At 49.4% G+C, this 24459-nt stretch overlaps 1 protein-coding gene across 1 annotated transcript in view; it reads left to right on the forward strand.

The window, feature by feature from the left end:
* CPA5 (carboxypeptidase A5) overlaps window positions 1-23529 on the forward strand; it is a 49935-nt gene extending 26406 nt beyond the window's left edge. The window contains exons 4-15 of the mRNA XM_079932669.1: window positions 1420-1492; window positions 3850-4039; window positions 5203-5284; window positions 6286-6420; window positions 14946-15044; window positions 16195-16296; window positions 17492-17593; window positions 17949-18059; window positions 18524-18614; window positions 21907-22106; window positions 22362-22446; window positions 22933-23529. Coding sequence (XP_079788795.1) covers window positions 3924-4039; window positions 5203-5284; window positions 6286-6420; window positions 14946-15044; window positions 16195-16296; window positions 17492-17593; window positions 17949-18059; window positions 18524-18614; window positions 21907-22106; window positions 22362-22446; window positions 22933-23120 — 1311 coding nt within the window. The 5' untranslated portion in view covers window positions 1420-1492; window positions 3850-3923 and the 3' untranslated portion in view covers window positions 23121-23529. The remainder of the gene's footprint in view (window positions 1-1419; window positions 1493-3849; window positions 4040-5202; window positions 5285-6285; window positions 6421-14945; window positions 15045-16194; window positions 16297-17491; window positions 17594-17948; window positions 18060-18523; window positions 18615-21906; window positions 22107-22361; window positions 22447-22932) is intronic.
* The last annotated feature ends 930 nt before the right edge of the window (window positions 23530-24459 follow it).

Raw genomic sequence — 24459 nt, forward strand, 5'->3', positions numbered from 1 at the left:
CCGATTGTAAGATGCTCCCGGATTTCAGGGGTGTTAAAATCTGGAAAAAAGTTGTTTTAGAATTGATGAACTGTGTAAGTTGAACGTTAAAATTTAGGAGATTGATTAAAATACATATTAAGCTCAGCTGATGAGAGAATCAGTTAACTGGGCTAAAGAAACAATATTCAATACAAGTAAATTATCCAGATTGTAGCCCAGAGATACAACGAAATAGAAATATAACAGAATGACTAAGAGTCTTGGAGGATAGAATGAGAGCACCTAGCATATACTACATCAAAATTCCAAAAGGTAATAAAGAGACTGGGAAAAAGCCAACGTTAAAAAGTATAATGGGGGGCTTCCCTGGTGGCGCAGTGGTTGAGAGTCCACCTGCCGATGCAGGGGTCGCGGGTTCGTGTCCCGGTCTGGGAAGGTCCCACATGCCACAGAGCAGCTGGGCCTGTGAGCCATGGCCACTGAGCCTGAGCGTCCAGAGCCTGTGCTCTGCAACGGGAGAGGCCACAACAGTGAGAGGCCTGCGTACCACAAAAAAAAAAAAAAAAAAAAAGTATAATGGGGGCTTCCCTGGTGGCACAGTGGTTAAGAATCCACCTGCCAATGCAGGGGACATGGGTTCAAGCCCTGGTCTGGGAAGATCCCACATGCCACGGAGCAACTAAGCCCTTGTGCCACAACTATTGAGCCTGTGCTCTAGAGCCCATGAGTCACAACTACTGAGCCCACGTGCCACAACTACTGAAGCCTGCGTGCCTAGAGCCCGTGCTCCGCAACAAGAGAAGCCACCACAAGGAGAAGCCCGTACACGGCAATGAAAAGTAGCCGCCGCTCGCCACAACTGGAGAAAGCCCGCGTGCAGCAACAAAGACCCAACGCAGCCAAAAAAAAGTATAATGACTGAGAAATTTGTGACAATAGTGGAGAGAGAGCTGTCCCCAGGTATAGTAATCCAATCTCAAGCAGGATAAACCAAAAGAAATTTATACTTAGACACATTATACATGTGTCTAAATGATTACCTTTTAACAGCAAAAGTGATAATGTTTTCAATGTGCTGAGAGAAAAACAATAATCAACCTAGAATTTATAACCAGTGAGACTCTTTCAAGAATGAAAGCAAATAGGGACTTCCCTGGTGGTCCAGTGGTTAAGACTCTATGCTCCCAATGCAGGGGGCCCAGGTTCAATCCCTGGTCAGGGAACTAGATCCCGCAGCTGCAACTAAAATAAAAAGGAAGATCCTGCGTGCTGCAACTAAGACCTGGCACAGCCAGATAAATAAATAAATATTTTTAAAAAAGGAAGCAAATAAAGACTTTTCAAACAAATAAAAACAGAGAGCTTCACTAAAGAAAATTTAAATATATACTTCAAGCAGGAGGAAAATGATCCTAGTTACAAGCTATTTTCTTTTAGGAGGAAGATCAAGAACTCTAGGGTTGAGAGACCTCTATCTACTCTTCAGGGGACATGTTTGCTTACCTCTCAGGTAAGTTTGCTTTTACTTCTTTTACTTCTTTTTGGAATCTGTAGATTCTTACTTTCATGCCAGCCCAGTGAGGTGTTAAGAAAAGTTGTTATTAAAAATATTTTATCTAGCATTTTAGTTATTTCATTTGGGCAGGATTGCCCACTCACCTGTAGGAGATGAAAGTCCTTCTAACAACTTCTTTAGGTTAACTCTCCCTGCCTCTTCAGTCTACATGGAGTCCATGTTACCCATCCTCCTGGCATGTTGTACCTTCCCCTTGTAGCACACACATCAGCTATATTTTCACACTTATTTTTATGCTCTTTAACTTAATTGTCTACTTACCCCATTAGAAATCTAAGGGCTAGGTCTGTATTGCTGTTTTATTCCCACACCTTAACAAGTGCTTGGCCCATAGTAGGTATTCAGTAAACATTTATTGAGTAAATAATGTCTACTTAATTAGATATTTTAATGTCTAAAAGTAAAATTAATTAATGAGTAATTAATTTTGAGTGAGAAGCCAATATTAGGTATTAGATCAAACACAGCTGTGTGTCTCTGCTTCAGATCCAGCCTTGGAGACAGTACTCAGGGCTGGTGAATTCCCATAGAACTATGCTGTCTAATATGGCAGTCATTAGCCACATGTGGCCATTTAAATTATTAAAATTAATTAAAATTCCTCACTCACACTCGCCACTGGTGGCTATCCTATTGGATACTGTAGACATAGAACATTTCCATTATCATAGAAAGTTCTGCTGGAGGTGCTGCCTTAGAATTCTCAAGAATTCTTAACTGCTCCTCTGTCTCTCTTTTGCTCTTGCTCTCAGTCTTTCTTTCTCTCTCTCCCCACCTCTAAACCAAGTGCAGGGATTGTCTTATTATTAGTGACTTATAATGGTGCTTTTGAACAAGAAGATGCTGGGTACTTTGGGTGACTAGCACCATCTCACTTTCCTTTCTTTTAAATTCCTGAGCTATTGTTTACTAATACATTCTTTTATTCCTATTTCTAACTGAAGCTGACTGTTACTTGGGTAGAAAGCCTAATTGCTTTCTTTTCTAGGTCCTTAAACCCTTTGCTAATGTTTCAGTCTGAGAGTTCCCAAAGCCAGGGTTCTAGGAGAGTTTGGCATGTCTGAACAGCTGAACTACGAGATAATGGAGTAGGTCCAGCGGGGTGTGGGAGCAGGGCATTCTCTCAATAAAAGAGCTCCCCTCTCTGTACACATGGCCGGTTAATTGGCCATTCTGGGAAAGCATGGATGGGGAGGGGGGGCTTCTGAGAATCGCCAGTGACAGTTAAGTGGCCTTTTGTTGATGTCCTCTGCTGAACAACTTTGTTGGATTTAGTCTCTGCCTTTCCTCCACCTCCTGCAGATTTTCTGTTAGATTCATCATTTACCATTCAGGCATCATCTTTCACTTTCTCCTTCTAATATGACTGCTTTGTGTGCTGGCCTCTGCTTTATTCCTACTGTTCCCACACTGTAAAGGGGGCTGTGTGGGGCTTCAGCAGCACTGAGAAATTGACTCTGCTCTCTGTTGAGAACTATAATAATGACTGCAGTGACCTTCATGTATAGCAGAAAATGCACTACCTGTCCTGGCATAATGGTGACCACCTGAAGATAGAGAAAAGGGACTCTTCACTGAATTCCTTCTCATAGAATAGACATTTCCTTTGTTCCCCTCTCCATTTTCTTCTCTCCCCTTCTCTCCACTGCAACTGGAGTCCTGAGCTAAGATGCAGCTGTGACTAAGAGCTAACGCTTTGAGATAATGACATTATATTTTGCAGGCTTTGCCAAGCCAGTTCACCCAAGTTGTCTCATCTAATACCCCCCAAAAATCCTGTGAAGCAGGGAGGAGAGATTTTATTAACCCCGTTTGATTGACTGATGAGTAAATTGAGACTTAGAGAGATTAGGTCAATTGCCCCAGACCTTTTAGACAGGAAATGAGCACCAGCTCTGTGTCTAAACACGGCATTGTTTCAGTGGTGTCCACATCCTTATGTGCAGGGAGGATATGTGTGAGTGGATGGGGAGGGAGAAGGAGCACAGAGAAAGATTAGGAAGAGGGAGGAAAGGAGTGGTTTCCTTTGGCCTCTGGCTTCTCTCATCTTTCTCTGGAGATGGAGGATTCGATGTTCACGAGAGGCTGGCCCAGCAAACCTCTGGGGAGGAAAACAGCTAAAGGCCTTGTCTTCCTCTTTCCCTCCCCTCCTCCCCTTCTCAGGAGAAGACTCACCTAGGAGTGGGGAGGGGCGCCCCAGCTCTCCAAGACCTGGCGTGTGGGAATCCCACGCAGGGTCTCCCCAGAGAGAACCTAACGCACATTCTTGGGTCTGGCCTGTCGGCCTTTAGGTGCTCTGCTGTCCTGAGGCCTGGCCGTGCCCGTGCACGAGGAGAACCCCTGAAGTTCGCCTGGAGGAAGAAGCATGCAGGGCTTCCCCAGAGGAAGTGTGGGCCGAGGGCTGTCCCCTGTGGACAGGCAGACGCTCCTGGTCTGCAGCTTTGTCCTGGCAGCAGCTTTGGGCCAAATGAATTTCACAGGGTGAGTGGCTGCTCCTTAGTGGGAGGGAGGATTGCTGGGAGCCAGGTGACCGGGTGGCCCAGCGGGACCTGATCAAGGTGAAGGGATTCAGGATTTGAGTTCCCATCCTGAACCCACTTCCAACTCCGTCACCTCTCAATTTCATGTGAGAGGGCAGGACACGCAGCTGTATTATTGTCCCTCCCGCAACCTAGAGTTCTTAGTCTGGACTCCAACGGTAAGCTTTCAGGGCTCCAAGAACCCCCTGAAATCATATGTAAAATTTTTTGTGTATCTACTTTTTTTCTGGAGGAAGTGTTTGTAACTTTTCTCTGATTCTTAAAAAAGTTATAACCCCCCAAAGACTATGTACTCCTAACGTATGGGTGTGGTATTGTCTTCCTTTGAGTAAAAATAAGTATGAGTATTATATACTCTCTACGGACATGATTTCTCAGCTTCCCAAAGATCCCGCAAGGTAACCACTCTATAGTATTTCCATAGTAGAGAAGAGAAGACACAAGCTTAGAGAGGGGGTTCATCATCCAGGGTGTCAGAGCCGGTCACGGAGGGAGCCATCACCATCCCAGGCTCAGACCCCAGAGGTCACACTGCAGGCTGCTCAGTTACATGACCTCCCCACCCCTCTGGAGGGACAGGAAGGAGCTCAGCTTCCCCCTGTGAGGTAGTGTGAGATTGATCTCTTCCATGTCCTGCGGCTCTTGGGAGAAGGCAGGAGAGGGCACGGGGCTGGGGGCAGACATGGCCTTGGGCCCTTGTATGAAGAGCACATGGGGCCACCATTGGTGCCCCCGACTCCCTGTGTCTGTTCCTTTCTCTCCTTTATTCCTTTTGTTCTCCCTCCCTCCTCCATCCCCCACATTCCTTTCCCATCCTGTTTCCCCTGTCTTAGCATTGGGTTTATCAGCGGCACTGACAGGCTTTTTTATATTTAGTCCCCTGGGTGGTCTGTCCTTGGGGCTGGAGAGACCACTGGTCCTGGGCTAAAGGGCTTTCCTGCTTCCCAGGGCTACAAGTCCTTCTGCTCAGGGGTCCTCTAGCCTCCCGGCTGTCCTGCCAGGTCCCCGCAGTCTGGCCTCTTTTCCACTCTGCCTCTCCCAAGCAGCACGGTCTTCCAGGAATCCCTCTGAACAGCTCCCTCCACCCTCTCTGTGTTTTTCCAGTGACCAGGTTCTTCGAGTCCTGGCTAAAAATGAGAAGCAACTTTCACTTCTTAGAGATCTGGAGGGCCTGAAGCCTCAGAAGGTGAGGACTCCACAGGGCTTGGGGAGGAGTTCTCTCCTCCCTCACAGCAGCCTGCACCTTTGACTCCGTGTCCTGCTTCCCCCACCCCAAACCTGCCCTCTGGGTGTGTCTGCCAAAGATCACAACACTGTGGAAAAATCAAATGTGCCTCCTCTTCAAAAGAGGTTGGGAACACTCACCTGGAAGGTTGGGTGGCCCTTCTTGGCTTTCCCCTCTGTCCTGTAGGGGGGCTGCTCTGAAAATGGCTGGAATGTCCTGAAGCTACACGAGAGGTCCATGTATCTCTGGGTGGTATGCCATGCAGCATGCAGACTGGACACATCTGTTTCCCAACTGCAATGGCTTAGCTTGGCAAACCTGTGTTTTATTTGGGTTCGTCCCTGTCAGCCTGAGCATTGGTTTCTGAGAACATTTGTCCTCAGCAAGTATTCCACAAAGGAAAACATTTTCTTCAATAATAGAAGGGTTTTGTTTGAGGGCTGTTGAAACAACCGGGTATTTCTGGATGTGGCCCAAAGCCCACGTTCCTATTCGTTTGAGTGCCCCTATCAACCAGGACTCAGAAAACTTTATAATAAGTCTCTCCATTTTACAAACTGAAAAATAGACATGGCAGTCGGGTGGCACAGGGATCCAGATCAGGCCTCTCCTACCCCTTTGGGGTTTAGGGGCAGTGATGTCTCCCTCTTCTCACCAGGGTTCTTGTCCATGTTAATGTTCCAGATGATGAGCCGTCTCACCTTTAGAAATTATTTTGGGCTCTTTGCATCCAGGCGAAGTTACATTTTGTGAGTGAGGCTGGGAGATGAGGTGCTTAACATCAGGGAAGGAAACTCAGTGACTTAGGGATTTTGTTTGTCCCTGTGTTTCTGCTCGGCCTTAGGGGTTTCATTTTGGAACTGGGGCCCTTTCAACTGTATAAGAGAAGAACATCTGGCCCTCCAGGGTGCCTACAGGATTGTGTGATAAACATGCCCATTTTTTTCTCCTTTGTGATCAAGGTGGACTTCTGGCGTGGCCCAGCCAGGCCCAGCCTTCCTGTGGATATGAGGGTTCCTTTCTCTGAACTGAAGGACATCAAAGCTTACCTGGAGTCTCATGGCCTTGCTTACAGCATCATGATAAAGGACATCCAGGTGAGGTCCTGCCCCAGCGCTGTGGCTGGGGTCTCACCTTCATATCCTGTTTTGGTTTGGGCCTAACATGGAGAAAGAACATCCAGGGCTAAAATGGACGTTTTCTTTCTGGAGTTTCATCTGCATTTTTGTGAACCTACCATGGAAAGAATGAAACCTCACACTTCTCAAGGAAAATTTAAATCTAAGACAGACTTCATAAGTCATAGTATGGTAATGGCAGGGTAGCTTGTGGAGGCCTCTTTTTTTTTTTATTGAAATTTTTTAAAGATTTATACAATTTTAAAGGTTACTTTCCATTTACAGTTATAACAAAATATTGGCTATATTCCCCGTGTTGTACAATACATCCTTGAGGCTGTCTTACACCCAACAGTTTGTACCTCCCACTCCCCAACCCCTGTACTGCCCCTCCTCCCCCCACTGGTGACCACTAGTTTGTTCTCTATACCTTTGAGTCTGCTTCTCTTTTGTTATATTCACTAGTTTGTTGTGTTTTTAAGATTACTTGTGGTTTCCTCTTATGGAGGAATTTGTAGTTCATGACAAAGGAGGAGACGGGAGAGAAGGGAGACAGGAGGAAATAGCTCAGGTCTTCTCTAGGCACCATGGGGAGGAGGCACCTCTTCTGGATGGCTCCTTTTGCTTTTCTGACTGCTCCCTCCTGTCCCTGTTGTGTCTCAGCCATTTGATAGCAGGGGATTCCTTCACTCCAGAGAGGCAGGAAGAGGTGGGAGAAGCCGAGTGTGAGCCCTGCTGCGGTTTCCCTCCCCCAACCTCCACTGCAGGGCTCTCAGTACTGGGGGCCTCTCCCAGGCAGGATTCTGCCAGAGGAACAGCTTTGGGAGAAGCAGCTGCAGGCCTGCCCTTGGGGAGGGCGAAGGGAGACTTCATCCCAGGCACCCGCCCTCACTTGTTGCTGCACCTCACAGCGTCTTTTCTGAATGTCGTGAAATTCTATTTTAATTGTTCTGTCTTCAAGGATATCCCAAGGAGTCTCTTTCCTAAATCGATTCTCTCGGGCATCACTGGGTTAGACCTCTCTGGCTGCACCCCTCCGCAGACGCCGTCGTGTACCTGTAGATTTGTATCCACGTAGATTCCTGCGCAGCCACATTGTGCTGCAGCTAATCTCCTCTAAGGGCTTTGCGCGTGGGAATACACAGTCCCCAGAGCGCACACACTTGACATCACATACCATTAGGTGCATTCCTTCCCCTGTAAGCACGGGCCTGGGGCACTGCGGTCCATTCAAAGACCTTTCTTCCTCCTCAGGCACATCTGTTTCCCGCTCGACATTTCCCTAATTAAATCCCCCACAAACAAAAATGGGGAAACTCCCACAGACAAGAGAGGCTACCACATCAAAAGACTTAGTGCTCAATTCTCATTTTTCACCCGTGCCTGCATTTTGAAGTTTGCATTTCCCTGCTTCTGTCCTGCCCTGGAGACCCTGCAGCATTTGGCAAAGAGATAGGAAGAGGACTCTGACATTTTTCTGTTGATTTCTGCATATCAGGAATGGACCCAGAGGCACCTGTGCGTCTCTCCCGCTTCACCGGCTCCTCTGGAACTGTCCTCTCCTGTCATCCTCGGCCCCTGGATTCCCTTCGCCAGTGGGAAACGGGGAGCTTTTCATGCCCTCTCAGTAAAATGCCCTCGACTCCGGGCCCTAACCCAGTCCGGCAGGATTTTCACCAACAACTTGCTCTGTCGGCAACGCATCAAGCTCTGATTGTTATACTTGAGATCACATTTTGGCTCCCAGGGAGCTGGGGCTGGGAGGAGGCTGCTGTGTTGAGTTGATTTGTGGTGATGATGGGGGAAGGTGTCTAGGAGGAGGGAAGCTCAGAGGTGCTAACAGGAGGGAAGGGCTGTGCACCACTCAGGTTGTTGGCCTCCAGTCTCACGTTTTAGTTATTGACGCACAGACCTGGTTGCCTTCTGTCTTCTGCATCACCTCACCCCAGTGTCTGGCATAGTGTCTCCTGCATGGTGGGCCCTCAACCACTGTGTGCTGAATGAATCGCTCTGTTGGCAGGTTCAGGAGGAGCATGCCCGGAGAGAGACCTGGCTAATATGCTGGTCTTTGTCTCCAGAGCCCCCTCCCCTGAGCCCCTCAAGGTACAGAATCATTTGCCTTATCTATCTTTATATTCCCAGCACCTACCATAGGGCCTGCCACTTAGGCGGGGCTTAGTAAATGTTAGTTGACTTAATGGACATGAGAAGGAGAGGGAAGAGGAGAGAGTATGCTTGCTTGTTAGTACCAGGCTGAGAGAAAGTGTGAAAAACCTTGGTGCCAGCTTTTACTTTGGCCAGAGGCGCTGGAGATTTTTGAGGAAGGGAAGTGCCCCCCTGCCACCCCTGCCTTGTGATCAGAGGGATGCTTGAGATCTGCTTGTTCATTCCACCCACAGATGCAGAGATACCTACTGTGTGCCGGGTATTGGGCAAGGCACTGGAAAAACAAAGATAAAAAAATCTAGTCACTGGATCCAGGGGCGCTTGAGTGCTGTGGGGATGGGAGAGTTGAGGGGAGTAAATCAGTGATTACAATGGAGTGGATGATGCGCTGATGGAGTGGAGCAGGTTGCTATGGGAGCGAGTACAAGAGGCACTGCATGTCGCTCCGAGAAGGCGGTAATTACGGTGTGGCTGAAGAGTGGGAGGTGGGGGGCGGGGAGGGGAAGGGGCCTATGATTGGCACTGAGGCCAGACCAGAGCACAAAGGGCATCCTCCACCAGGTGAACAAGTCAAGATAAAATCCCGAAAAGCGTGGGGGAGCCATCGGAGGGCTCTGACATGATCAGATTTGCATTTTAAGAAAAATCCCTCTGACAGTGACAATGTTGACAATGTTGAGGTGGGGACAGGAACAGGGAGAGACTGACAGACAGGAGGGTGGTGAGGAAATTGCAGTGGGCCAGGGAAGAAATTATCTGATTCTGAGTGAGCTGTATTTGCATTTAATTTTTCTTCACCTCCTCATTCTTTTCAGCCCTTTGGTTTTGTTTTTTTTTTTTCCCCTGGGATGAGTCACCATGGAAAAGCTTCACTTGAGCAATCAGCTCTGTGGATTTTAATGGCTTTTTTCTGATTACAAAATTAATAAATATTCATGATAGATAATTTGGAAAATAGGGGAAAGCACAAAGGAGAAAACAAAAATCACCCATTCTCCGAGCACGCTCTAGAGCAAGATACAATTTAGCGTAAATACTGCTTCGCCAATTTTCCCCTCTCTCCTGGATCATTCCCATTAGCATACAAATATAGAGTTATTTCTCTCATCTTAAAAAGGTCCTCTCTTGATCCTTTCCCCCACCTCCAGCTATCACCCCATTTCTCCTTTTCCTCATAGAGCAAAACTCCTGGAAATATTGACTGTACTTACCATCTCCATCCCTCTCCTCGGGTGGACTGTCCACCGCCTGCTTCACCTCAACTGCCCTTGACAACGTCACACACAGCTCTTAGGTCCAACTCAGCAGTCAGCTCTGAGTGCAGTGTCCTGTTCTTTCATCTTTTAGCCTGACTGGTCACTCTCTCCTCTCTGGAACACGTCTCTCCTTCTGGCTTTCACGACACTACGCTCTCCTGGTTGTCCCATCTTACTGGCTGCTCCTTTGCATGTTGTTTCCCTGTTTCCCAGCTCTGTCCTTTGACCTCTCCTCTATCCCCTCATCCAGGATCATGGCATTGAATACCTTCAACCTCCTGAATACTCCCATATTTATAGCTCCAGCCAGACTTATATATCCGACCTGAACTCCAGACTGACGTATCTGACCATCTACTTGGCATTTCCACCTAGGTGTCTAATGGGCATAGCAAACTTCACAGGTACAAACCTAGCTCCCCTGGCCACTCCCTGGCCTGCTCCTCCATAGCCTTCCCCAACTCAGGAAATGACAGTGCCATCCTCCCGTCACTCAGACAAGAAACCTGGAGTCATCCTTGACTCTTTTCTCACATCCCACAGACAGTCCATTAGCAAATCCTACCAGCTCTCCCTTCAAAATATATCTTACCACATCCTATTCTATCACCACAGGTCGACACCCCATCAGCCTTCACCTGGATTATTCTGGTAGTTTCCTAACGGTTCTCCCTGATTCCACCCTTGTCTCCTTATTGCCTAGCCTCAAAACAGCAGAGGTGACCTTTAAAAATATGCAAGTCCTATTATGTCACTCCTCTGCTTAAAACCCTCAGTGTCTCCCCACATCATTCAGAGTAAAACCCAAAGTCCTTAAGACTGCTGTAAGGCTCTACACGATGCAAGCCCCACCCCACGTCACTGGCCATTCTCCCCTTGCTCACTCTGCTCCAGGCACTGGAACCTGCTTGATGTTCCTCCAGCTTGCCTGACCTATTCCTGCTTCAGTGCCCTTGACTAGGATCATACCTCAGGGCCTTTGCACTTGCTGGTCCTTGTAGCTGGAATGCTGCTTCTACAGATATCGGCATGGCTTATTCCCGCACTACTTTCAACACTTGATTCACGTATCAACTTTTCACCCTATTTTAAGTTGTACCCTTCTCCTCCCACACTCCCCCAGTTCCCGCCCTCACTTTTCTCCTTGGCACGTACAGCCTTCTAATATCCTATATGATTTACTTATTTGTCTTGTTTGCTGTCTGTCTCCCCTACCAGACTGTAAGCTCCATGAGGGCAGGCAATTTTGTTTTGTTGGCTGCCATATCTTTAGTGCCCAGTGTGTGCTTCACAAACACTGGTCTGCTGAGTAGAAGAGATTAAAAAGTGGGAAAGGTGTTGGCTGGGTGGCAGCTCTAAAGAGGAGAGGAAGACAGGAATAGGCAAGGAAAGGAAGGAATCATGGGTAAGGCCCTGAGGGAGAGCCAGAGTCTGGCTGCATGGGGATAGGGGGCTGAGCAGGGTTGGGGGTAGGGGTTGGGAGACAGGGTCAGCAGAAGGACTAGGCCCCTTTCTTGGTCCCAGGGAGGGGCAGGGGCTGCCTGACTCACCCAAGTGACCACTAATGGGGGTCACCTGCTGTCCAAGTCCTGCAGACACCACTTCTCCCTGGAGGAACCCAGATTTCCTGGTCATGCCCTGTAATGATTATCCCACCAGAGTCCTGGAGTCACCCAAGAGTCACTGTTGTTGTCCTGTTGTTGTCATCATCATCATACCTGGCATTTACTGCATGCTAGGCAATGTTCTAAGCATTTTACATGTATTCACCCTTCTAATCCTCACAAGAACACTTCAAGTATGTGTGAAAGTACATGGTAACATGACCCCCATTTTATGAATGTGCAGAGAATTTCCTAATTTAGGAGACTGAGGCACAGAGAACTTTGCAATTTGCCCAAGTTAGTGACAACGTCAGGATTTAATCTGAGACAGCCTGACTCCAGGCCCTGGACCCTTTACTCTTGTGCCGTCTGCCTTCTCAAGTGGTGTCGTTGTTCGTATGACGTTTTAGCTTTGCCTTTTGGGCAGGGAAGCCCCGGTTCGGTCTTGAATTCTGAGGGGTCCATTCTAACAGCCCCAGATCTGTACCCCCTCACCCGCCATCCAAACGTAGGCATGGACTGTAACTGCCACCGGCCATGCAGCTGCGACTGCAAATGTTAGGCCTGGAAGAGGAGGCCAGGGATGCATGAGAAGAGGTGACTGCCCTCCTCACAGAGCGGACATTAGAGCCCATCTCCTGCCCGCCACCACTGTTTCTGTGAACTTCGTCCATTTTACGTCTGTGGTTGGAGTGAGCTGTGAATGCAGATTCCCCTCAGGCGTCATCTTCACCGTTATGATCAGCTTCCCCCAGCCCCCCATCTTGGAGGTGCTGTTCTTAATGTCCCCATCCTTCCTTGCTCCTGTCATAAATTAATTTACACCGAGGTATTACTTTCCCTGTCAGCTTACGGCTTCCAGGGAGGCAAATGGCTTACTTCTGAGTCTTTTTTTTTTCTCTGAGAAGCCTGACAGGGCTGTAATTAGGCAAGCCTGCGGCAAGTCTGCATTCTTAGTTCTCCCATCCCCTTCCCTCAGCCCTGTGAAGGGAGCAAACATCTGCGTATTTTTCAGGCCAGGGTAGATTAATGTTCCTGGAATCAAGGGCCCAGCTGTGAGGGCTGAGCATTCCCAATTTGTAAGCGGGTGTCATATCCATTCACAAGGCTGTGAGCGTGTTTGGAAAGTTATTTGCAGTTTAGTGCCGACTTCCCATTTGCCTCCAAGCTGTCGTGTGGAACAAAGGACAGCCTTATGGGAACTCTCTTCCTGTGGGTGTCCCTGAGCTGTGGGGAAAGAACTGGGTCCTCAGGTCCTATCTTCCCAATTTTTCTTCCCTCTCCTCCACCTTCACTCACCACCTCCATCCCTAGGAGGTTAGATGTATGGGCCCTTTAACTTTATGGCGTTGGGGCCCTGACTCCGGGTGCGTTGGCCTGACCCGCTCTCTGCTCTGCAGCTGCTCACTGCAGCTGGTCATGCCCGGCCCACAGTGAGGGACACACATTGGTCATGGAGGCTGCTGAGATTTCCGTTGATTTTCTGGGAAGAAGACAAATTTCCTTTGTTAGAGCTTCCCAGGCTGGTGCTTGTGCCAGTGAATATCAGGGCTCCTCCAGCCATCTCTAACTAAACCAGCAATCCCAGCTTTGCCCAAGTGGGAACGTCCCCAGTCCAGCGAGTTCAGCTAGAGAACATTGCAATTACAAATGCCTAGCGTGTAGTTGGTGCTCAAAAAGAGAATGAAATGAGCCCCAAACATTGACTTCCACTCCCATTTAAAAATCTGTGAACTTGAGGGTTGTGAGCAAGCTGACAGGGGCGATGGGGTGAGTGTGTCATCTGATAGTGGCCTCAGCTGCAGCGGGGCAGGGCGGGAGTGTTTCTTCTAGCCCTGGGACTGAAGGCGCCATGGCTGCTGCTTTATTTTTAGCCATTTGGGTGTTTTGTCTTTGTTTTAGTATTATTTATTCATTTAGAAGATTTTCCTTATTGAAGTAGTGTGAGCACGTTGCCAAAATGCAAAAATAGAGAAAAGGAAAAATTGCTTGAAATCATAATCTTTCTCTCCTAACAGGCATGTTAGCATTTGGGGTTTTTTTTGACATTTTACTGTGTTGTTTTCCTATGTTTTGGGTATTGCCTTTTCATTATTTTAAAGCATTTTTAAATTACAAGAATAGTATGATGGACTTTTCACCTGTTGTTCATATTTTATATGTGTGCTTACTCTTTCTCTCTCTATGTACACACACACACACACACACACACACACACACACACACACACACACACATAGACATGTGTGTGTGTGTGAGAGATTCTTATTAGCTTTTAGTTTTGATAGCTAGCTGGCCTTAAGGAACATAATGTTAGAAACTAGGATATCTGGGTTTTTATCTCACCTCTGCCCCTAGTTAGCTTTGCTATTAAGTCTCTTTACCTCTCTAATTTGCTTTTTCTCTAAAACATGAATAGTTAATTCTTGCCCTGTCATCAGGTCATCTGACCAGATCAACCGAGGTGACGAGTATACAGATGCTTGGTTAAACTAAAAGACTCTGGCCTGAAGCAAGGCATTATCAGGATTTACTTGTGACCCAGAGCTGCAAACCAGAGTGACTCTGGGTTGACGGCCTCTGCTTTCCCAGCACCCCTGTGGCAAAGGGGCCCAGGCATCTCCCATGCTGCACAGGCAGGGCTGAGTCCTGGGGTGCTTCGGTCCCTGGGTGTCAATGTAAGGGTATGAGCTTAGGGTGAAGGGCACCTGCCTACCTCACTGAGTCCCGAGCTGAGAAAAATGCCCCAGGATGATGTGGGAGGTCAGTTCAACCCAGGCACTATACTGCCCGCTCTGTGGGAAGTACCACATGAGGATTGTGTGCCAACTCCAAATTGCCACTCAAGGAAGGACATTACTTTGGCTCACCTGTACTTGTGTTTAAGAGGCAGTTAAGATGGTGAGTGACAGACTGTTGGCACATTAAGTATAATGATTTGGACTGGCTTTTCGAATGGCTTGGACATCAACTGTCTGGGCTACTTCCTGGGGCAGAGGGCATGCTGTGGGTCAGGGAGCCCTCTGCTCCCCCAGGGGTCAGTGTACATAGTTCAGCTTGGGCTTTGGCTCAACAGAGTGTTCACAGAGGACAAAAGCAATGTTGGCAGTAGCTCATGAGCATCTTTTCCAAGACACTTTTATATATTTTATTACATTTTATCCTTTTGAGATGGGCAAGGCAAGTCCCAATTTTAAAGCTGAGGAAACCAAGATCAAGGTTCCGCAGCAAGTTAGTGGCAATGGCACACTTAGAACCAAGTTCTCCAGACTCCTTGTCCTGTGCTCATCTGGGAAATGGCAGCATGAATGCCAGCTTGCCAAACGGAAGAATCACCCAGCAACCTGGCATCTCCTCCTTTTGTGCAGTTCACACTCACAGCGGCTCATTCTCGCGTGTCGATACTGTGTTTGTGCAGCCAGCTGAGGCAGGGCCTCAGAAGAGACATGCCTGGCCCAGCCTCCTCTTCCCTTCCTAGGTGCTGCTGGACGAGGAGAGAGAAGCCATGGTGAAATCCCGCTGGCTGGAGCGCAGCACCAGTGGCTTCAGTTACTCCTCGTATCACACCCTGGAGGAGGTGGGTCTGCCAGGTCAGGCTCTGGGCTCTGTTGTCCTCTTGAGCCCTCAGGGTCTCCAGCCTCAGGACCCTGGGGTCTACAGGAGACTGTGAGCTGACGCTTGGGGAGTGCAGAGCACACACTGGGCGACAGGAGGTAGACAGCTCAAGGAGGTCCAGAAGCCAGGATTCAGATAGAGGGGACTGTGGCCCGGTCCAGAGCAGGCGTGGGAGGTGGAACACTAGAGCAGGGATCCAGCACCGGCCAGAACAGAGCAGGTAGAGGCACCTTCCTATCTGACATTCTGGCTAGGGATCCAGGGGTCTTAACCTCTGAACGACCATTCCTGTGTTCAGTGACCCCAGCTGTGAGTACTAGCGCATAGAGGGACAGGAAGCTAGGCATGTTAGAGAGCCATTTTGTAGAATTAAAGAGTTGCGTTCAGCTGGAGAAAATTTATGATTACAGTTACAGCCATTGAGGGCAGGCATGACTGAGTGTGACTTGTTCATAAAGGTAGAATATGCAAGAAAAGCATAGAGACGCCCAGTCGAGAAAGAAACTCTAGGCACACATCCTATTTCCATGTAAAGGATGACATTATTGATATTGTCCATCTATTATTATCATTATCACTCTCCCCGTTTCACGAGGTCCGTTAATAGAGGATCCATTTTCTTTCGTATATTTGTTAATTTAATTATATATTGGAAGAATAAGAGAATGAATTAGTATATTCCATCAGTATTTACTGATGTCAGAGATAAATAATCCTGCCTTCAAGAGGCTTAGAATCTAAAAGGGTCAGGATGACTAAAAACAACACTGCAAGGACTGAGATCTGTCCAATGGATTGAATGGGCCAATAATATGGAAGCAAGAGAAACTTCCAACCAGAGAGAGCCGTGCAGGCCGACCCTGGGGACTGAGTAGGCGCAGCACGTGCTGCTCTTCCAGGCAAGGCTTAGGAAGAGCCTGGGAATCCAGGCTAACCACAGCTCCTGCCTTAGACCCAAGGTAGTCTTTGATTTTGGTGATACTTTTAGATCCTCAAGGGAGGTGGGAAAGCATTAAAGAGGGTGGGATGGGACAAGGAGAATACTCAGAGAGATCCTGGGATTTGCCCCCTCCCTGCTTAACTGCCCATCTGAGAAACTTCATTCCTTTCAGATATATACCTGGATCGACAACTTTGTAACTGATCATTCAGATATTCTCTCAAAAATTCAGATTGGCCACAGCTTTGAAAATCGGTCCATTCTTGTTCTGAAGGTAAAAGCTAGCAGTGTTGACCACTAGACTGTACAGTGAGTGCCTCTGGCATAAGTTGAGCTCATATGGGGTTGTGGCTGGGTGGGAGTTTTAGGGAGAGAGATGTGTACACTCTTGTCCCGAGGTGACCCACAAGCTTTGGGATGGTGGTGTTCGGGGACCCACCCTTGTAGGTGTGGACAGGTGGTAGTGCAGTGACCTGGCATGTCTGGGTCAGGAATCTGGTGGGAGGGTTGCTAAGGAGATGGAACTGCAGAGTGGCAGTCATCACGTTGGACTTGGGATGTGAGTGTGGGTGAGTCAGCATTCTTCCTGTTACCTCAGTTGCTTCATCTGTTCAATGGGAAGAGCGGTACCCAGAGGCTTCATTTACAACAACTGAAGTCATCTGGCTCAGGCAGCCCCACAGACAGGCCTGAGTCTATGAGGACGCCTTTCAGCCCTTCACAGGGGCCACTGGAAACAGAGCTCTAGTAAACTTGGCAGCAGCAGTGCCCTTGGCCATGAAGGAGGCAGGATGGGTGAGAGTGTGGAGCCTACGGGAAAATGATTCTTTGTGCCCTAGAGGGCACTCAGGAGCATGGACCACGCAGGGCATTTGACATCCAGCTCTCAGAGAAGACAGGCACTGCAGTCCTCAACAATGCCCTGGGGGACTCTTCTGAAGGGTCAAGTGGTCTCATCCAGCTCGGGATTTGACTTCGCCTGTGTCTGCTTTGATTTCCCTTAAGGGCTGTCTGTGTTCCCCCTTTAATGCTAAGACCTTGCTACTCAGTGGGGTCCTTGGACCAGGAGCAGCAGCATTCCTGGGAGCTTGTTAGAAACTCCCAGCCACACACCCCTTTCCAGATCTACTGAATCAGAATCTGCATTTTACTGAGCTCCCCGGAGGATTCACGTGCCTCTCAAAGTTTGAGAAGCACTAGTCTAAAATACTTTCAAACTTGGGAAATTCTGTGCCTCTGGCTGGATCACTTTGCTCTCCAAGAGCATCACTATGTCTCCAGGGCACCCCCACACGTGTGCACTTTCTATGGGCTCATGCACAGGTACCTCCACCTACAGCCCCCCTCTCAGGAACATGGGGCCGCTCCAGGCAGTGAGGATACGTCTGGGGCCTCCTTCCAGGCAGTCTAGGGACAGCCCTGTAGCTGTTTTGGTTCAAACTTGTATGGGGTCCGGTGCTTTTCCCCAGTTCAGCACTGGAGGTTCGCAGCGCCCAGCCATCTGGATCGACACTGGAATCCACTCCCGGGAGTGGATCACCCATGCCACCGGCATCTGGACTGCCAGGAAGGTCAGCACAGACCATGGGGGCTGGGCTGGGGGAATGGGGGCTGCTCAACTATTTAAGGGCACCTCCAGTTGAAAACTTAATTCGTGGTTCTCCTAACCCGGGGGGCTGTCTACGCTCCTGCCCTATGGAACAGCTGCCATGTGCTCTGGCCTTTTGCAGCACAGAGCCCCAAGCTGTCCTCTGCTTTCTAGTTGTTTAAAATCCAAGCCTTTGGTTCTGCACAAGGCTGAACCTGATGACTGATGCCACCCCTGCCTGCAGCCACTGGCTGTACAGATGTCCTGCTCTGCTTCGGAGGAGAGCCCAGCAGGGCCTCCTGTCCCTCACCCTGTCCCCACCCTGCCCTTTCTTGCAGATTGTCAATGAATATGGCAAAGACCGCATCGTGACAGACGTACTGAATGCCGTGGACATCTTTATGGAGATTGTCTCCAACCCTGACGGGTTTGCTTATACCCACAGCATGGTGAGAGTACCTGAGAGGGAGGGGGTCAAGGATCAGGGGTCAGCTCTGGGGGAATGGAGGAAAGGTCACTGTGGCTTTGGGATGCTTGGCTGAGGTTCCCTAGGGGCAGGCCCCACGGGGGCTCCTTGCAGAGCCTCACTGAGGCAGGCGGGCTGCTCAGATACTGTAGCTGCAGCTCTTGCCCTTCAGCCTCCCTCTTGCTGCCCAGGGAAGGCCACTGTTGATTGACTGTGCTTGGGCCTCTCTCCATACCCATGTTTAACCTCATAATACCCCAGGTTTAACCACAAAGCATCTGATCTGCAGCCTTTGCCCAGCCCCATGCCAGCCTCATCCTGCCCCAGAGATTCCTTCCTTTTGCCCCTCCCTGGCCCGCCAGACCCCGCTTCCTAGACCAGGATGTCAGAGGCTCCCACCCAGGAATGGGCCCAGTGAATGAGGTCACCTGCCCTGCGCATTTTCAGAACCGCTTGTGGCGGAAGAACAAGTGCAGCAGACCCGGAATCTTCTGCATTGGTGTGGATCTTAACAGGACCTGGAAGTCAGGCTTTGGAGGTACTGCAGTCTGCTGCACCCGGGGGCAGGGCTGGAGAGGACTTGATTCCTGGCACGTCTCCCACACAGTCAGATTATGTTGACTCATAACTGGGGAGGCAAAGCAATTAGCTAATGCAAGTGAGTCATGGCCAGAGACAGGCAGGCACATGCCTAGGATCGGCCGTGAGGTATGGGGAGAGGTTGCATATGTCTATTAAATGTATACATATGCTAAGCCTTCATGGGAAACAGCTCCTTGCCTGGGGACTAACTGCAAGGGTCAGATCCTAAATATGGCAGAGAAAGGCTTAAGGAGGTCCAAAGTAGTCTTGCTCATTGTTCAAAACCCAGAATTTGTGGTGCCCCACCCAAATATCTCTAGCCCTTCCTTGAATGGAGCATGCCACAAGAAAATGCCTCCAAATTCATTCCCTGAGACCTGTGACCCAAATTTTGCCCTCTGGGGAGGCCAGAACAAAGGTTCGAACATAGAATAAACTAGTTCCTTATCATTAACACTGACTTGAGCCTGGCTTTTATTTTTGGCCCAATTACTTTGTGACCCTGGGCTGTTGGACTGTTGTTTACCTGCAGGGTTGTATCATTCAAGGGAGGGGTGGGCAGCTTCCTCCTGAGTTCCCTTGGTGTTCTTTCTGATTATCTCCCTTGCCACACGAGGGGCTTAGGGACTAGATGGGGAAACTGAGGCTTCCAGAAAGCCCAGAGATGAGTATGTGGACCCTGGGAATGCAGAAATTTGATGGTTGGGGTTCTGGGTCTAACCAGGAAAGTCTCCAAAACAGAGGGGTGTATGGGTACAGCCCTCAGCCCCCAGATATTGCTCCCACACTATACTGGGGAATCAGGGTTTGGCTCCACAGGAGACGATGCCGTGCTGTTGGCTGCTCCTACCCCCTCGCCATGCTGTTGAAAAGCAGATCTGCAGATGGGAGGTCAAGCCCACGAGATAGAACATTCTAGATCTGGATGCCCATTGCTTTGAAAATCTGATTTGAGTCTGTTCTCATTGAAAATAAGGACAGCTCTGAAGCATACAGAGCAAGGCCACCAGCCCACAGTGTAGGGGTTGCCTGAGAGTCTGGGGCTGTGTTTTAGCTGCTTGTGTAAGGGAACACAGCCACATAAAATTAGGTTTCCACCTCCAAATAACCAGACATTTGCCCCCAAGAGGGCATCCACGTGGGCCCCTCAGAACTGGCTGAAGGGAGTGCCCACGTACCCTGAGACAGACTGGCTAGAAGAAAGACAAATTACCTCTTAAAGAAAATAACTTTTGTGAGTTTCACCACAGGAAAAAAAATCAGTATATATATATATACACAATGTAAAAAAAAATATGTGGGAAAAAAGCCCAGAGGGGACAAAAAGCTCCCATAATCCCCCTGCCCAAAGATTACTGCTTTTAATAATTTACCATGTCCTTCCAGTGAGTTCCCCTTGCTACAAATTACATTTTTAGAGAAGGAAAAATAAATAGCTAATGAATCCATTAGCAGGTACTTGTGAAACAGGCAGGCTCAGAGGACTTTGACTGTGAATGTCAGAGGCAGACAGCTAATTCCCATTTGGTCAGGGGAAGATTAGTTTATTCTGCCTAGCTCAAACCAGAACTAACGGCCTGATGTGTTTCTCCATATTTGGGCAAAGCCACCTGGTCGTTGGCAGGGGAACCACTTTCCATGCGTGGGCTGCAAACGCAGACAAAGCTTGCAGCCTCCCTCGCTCTGCTCATCTGTTGCTATTTGTCATTCATCAAGTGTAGCAGGTGCAGAGGCTCCCAACAGACACAACAAACAGGGCCACTGTTAGCTGGGCCAGCTCCAGCCTGTGAGGCTGCTCCTACGCCCTCTTTTCCTGCAGGCACATCCCCTTCTAACCAGGGTCAGTCCTTGCCCTAGGCAAGGACCTGAAGACCAAGAAGAGATGCGCTCCCAGGTGACAGAATTGCCTCTGGGCCTGCCTGTGGCCAGAAATATCGAGTGTCTGGTTAGTGACTCAGGGGGGAAGATTTTGTTTATGGTTTTATTATTGCCTTAATTTAATTGCTGCGTAAAGAGTAATCTGTAGATCATACCTCCCACCCCGCTGCCCTCACCTGCACCCTTGGGGAGGACCTGTTTGCTGCAGTCCTAGAGCAGCATCTGAACTGATGGGCAAGCCTCTCAGCTCTCTGGCCAACTCACTGCCCTGAGGGGTGCTCTGGCATCCTCAGGAGGCTTCAGAAGTTGGGGCAATCTCTGGCCTCTGACTGGGCTTCTGTGCAGTCATTTCAGGGAGGAGGAGTGAGAGCAGGACCTGGGATGCTCTTTCCAGTTGTGTTCCTAACCCACAAATCGTGACCAGCCCAGCCTAGCCCTCCATGACATGGCCCTTGGGGAGGGGAGGAAAACAGAAGAGGAAGAAAAGAGATGGGGAGCAAAGAGTCTAGTAGGAGATGGGAACAAATTAAATTTGTGAACAGAATAGAAGCACAGCTGCTCTTTGCCCTCTCTCCAACTTAGGTCCCCAAGAAGAATTTTCAAAGACTCTTTGCATCTGTGGTTCCCAGACCAGCCTTGGGCAACTATGGTGATCTAGTCTCTCTTTTCCTCCAAGTTCATGCTGTTCTTGGGCTATGGCTGTGGCAAAGCTTGAGCAGACAATAAGTCTGAGCACTCAACTGACCCAGGCCTTTCCCATGGCAGTGGAGGGTCAGCAGAGAAGGATCAGCTCAAAGGGGTCACTGCTCATAGGGGAGGCCAGGTTGGAGACCTACTGGCAACTGCTGAGGCAGGCCTGCCTTTCTAATGGAGCCACAGTCAGGGCTTAACCAAAGGACAAGCCAAGGGAGCTCCCTACAGGGCCACAGAGCTGCTGAGTCATGGTGTGGCAACACTCCTCTGATGTACTAGGCTAGGGTATGAAGCAGTAACAAATATCCCTCCAAATCTCAGTGGCTTAACACAACATAAATTTATTTTTCATGCATACAAAGTCCAATGTGGGTAGGTGCCCCTCCTTGACAGCTTTCTTCCACTGGTGACAGAGGGATCCAGGACACTTCTCCATTTAGAGTTTTTTCCTTCAAGCACACAGACAGAAGAGAGTGTCGATAAGTCGCACTTGCTCTTAGCCTCCAACTAGAAGTGACACATCATCACCGCTCACATTCTCATTGGTCAAAAGTAGTCACATGACCTCAACCAAACTGCAAAAGAGGCTAGGAAATGTAGAGGAGTACAGTATATTTTGTGAGCACTAAGTGTCTTTCCCAAGCCTGGGAATTTGAACACTTTGATTCTACTTCCAGGAAATGGTTCTGACAACAACCCCTGCTCAGAGACTTATCATGGGCCCTCCCCTCAGTCAGAGCCAGAAGTGGCTGCCATTGTGGACTTCATCACGTCCCACGGGAACATCAAGGCTCTGATCTCCATCCACAGCTACTCTCAGATGCTCATGTACCCCTATGGCCACTCTCTGGAGCCTGTTTCAAACCAGGAAGAGTTGGTGAGATTGGCTGCTTAGGGCTTGGGGGAGGCATCCAGCAGACTCCCAACAGGCCCCATGGTAGGGAGTGGGGGGTGGGGGGACTTGTTCTCACTTGTGATCAAGTTCAAAACTGGAGGTGCTGTGCTTCCTTCTCACAAGAGCCATCTACATGTTCAACTTCCAAGACTCTGAAGACCCTGCTTCTCAGCAGCTGGTGAGGGTGTGGGAGTGTGGGGAGCGCCGGCATCTCACTCTCTGGATTTAATCTTGCAGTGCAGTCTTGCCAAGGATGCAGTGCAGGCCCTGTATGGGGTTCATGGGATCGAGTACATTTGTGGCAGCATCAGCACCACCCTCTGTGAGTGAGCCTTCCCTTGTCTGTTGCTGCTTCAGGCACCACATCCACCTAGGGTCGGGCCAGGTGCCAGCTCTGCTGACTGGCAGGCCTGGTTGGCCACAGGGTTGTGCCATAGATCTAGCTGGGCTGGGCCAGAGCTGATTTCCACATTTGAATAGAAGGGTGAATGGTGGTACCCAGACACAGACACCTGTTTCTTTGCAGCATTAATTAGTGCCTATCTCCCAATGCCTGGGTTACTGCAATGTTCTTTGAGGGTAAATATCCCAAGTCTGGTGGCCTCCAGAAGCTTCTTTTTGCCAGGGCAGAGATTGGGCTGGGTGAGCAGCGTATGGCCCAGGTTGAGGCCTGGGCCAAGCTTGGTGTGGTCTGGAATGGGTGGGAGTTTGGCCCCCAGGGCCCACTGTCCTCTCAGGATGCCTCTGTACCTTGTGACCACACCCTGTTCTTCCTTTTGGGGGCATTTCTTTGCCCTTTTGTATCCAGATGTGGCCAGTGGGATCACTGTCGACTGGGCCTATGACAGTGGCATCAAGTACTCCTTCACCTTCGAGCTCCGTGACACGGGGCACTATGGCTTCCTGATGCCAGCCACACAGATTATCCCCACAGCCCAGGAGACGTGGATGGCCATTCGGACCATCATGGAGCACACGCTTAATCACCCCTACTGACAATACTGCTGAGGGCAGAGCCAGAGGGTTTGTCTTCTTTCCCAAGGCCTGGGCTCCTCCTGAAACCCAAGTTATGGATCCCTTCCCCACCCCTGCCCTGACTCCTTAGGAAATAAAAAAAAGTTTGAAGAGGCTTGGTGGCTTCTGGCACTGACTGCCACCCCTTTGGGCTCAGCATTGAGGAGGGGACAGGGGCCTTGGAAATGCCTCTTCATTCCTCAGGTATCCAGGCAGACAGGGGGACTAGCAGCCCTTCCTTTTTCTCCTCTTGAAATGTTCTCGGGGCCTAGAACAGATAGCACACCCCCTGGAGCGACTAATACACTGCACTGTCCCTTTGGTATTTACATTTTAAGTGAGCCTGGAGGGGACAGTATTTGATCTGAGGGAGTGGATCTCCAGTGGTGGTGTTTCTGGCACCCGGAGCGAGGGGTGGGTACAGACAGGCAGCCTCCTCCTCTTCCTGCTTCATTTCCCATGCTGGGTAGGGAGTAGACGCACATTTCAGAGTCCTCCATTCAGAAGATCCCTCTCACCCTGTTAACGAAAGTGAAAAAGTTGCTGGTTTGTGACCTGCTCTTCCTGGGCACCCTCACAGCCTCCCTTGGTCTTGGGAGCAGAGTCGCAGCCAGTCAGAGCCAGCACAGCACAGCACTGCACATCCAGAGAGAAGTCCTCTTTTTCCTCCTCACGATAATCATCGTGGTTGTCGTGCACTGAGAAGTTAGTTTAGGCAAGGCCATTTACTTTATCTCAGGGAGAGATTCTGAGATACAAATGAGGTCCCTTCCCCCATCCTCAGGCTTCCTTGTACCTTTTGCCTTCCCCCATCATTGGGGAGCCGGGAGGGTCTGTTTGCCCTGCTTTCAGGGGAAGGCAAGTACCCCCGAGAACAAGAAGTCAACTGGAGAACTGAATGGGCTTGTGTAAGTCTGAGGCAGGAAGCAAGACTTTCATTTGCAAAAGCCAGACTTTAGTAATTGTTGTTGCTGAAGGAAAGGATTGTGGATACCCATGAACTGGCGCCTGCAGGACACGGGGTGCAGAGTTTTACAGACAGGGAAGAAAGCGGGGGAAAATAGGAACAAGTCCCCCTTTCCACCCAACCTGTAAAAGAAGACAGAAGTTGGACCAGTTAACGGAAAGAGGGGATCAGTGGTGATCAAAACTCTGGGTATGGGCCATGTCCAATATGGCGCCTGAGCCTCAGATTAACAGTGGCTGAGCAAGGGCTCTGGACAGGTGATTAGAGGCAGCCATATGGCTGGGTACACATCAGTAATGCAGCTGTTGAGAGCTCTTAGCAAAGAAATGAGAAGGTTGGCGGGTAAGAAGGCTT

This window comes from Stenella coeruleoalba (genome assembly GCF_951394435.1).
Source record: "Stenella coeruleoalba genome assembly, chromosome: 9".
NCBI lineage: Eukaryota > Metazoa > Chordata > Mammalia > Artiodactyla > Delphinidae > Stenella > Stenella coeruleoalba.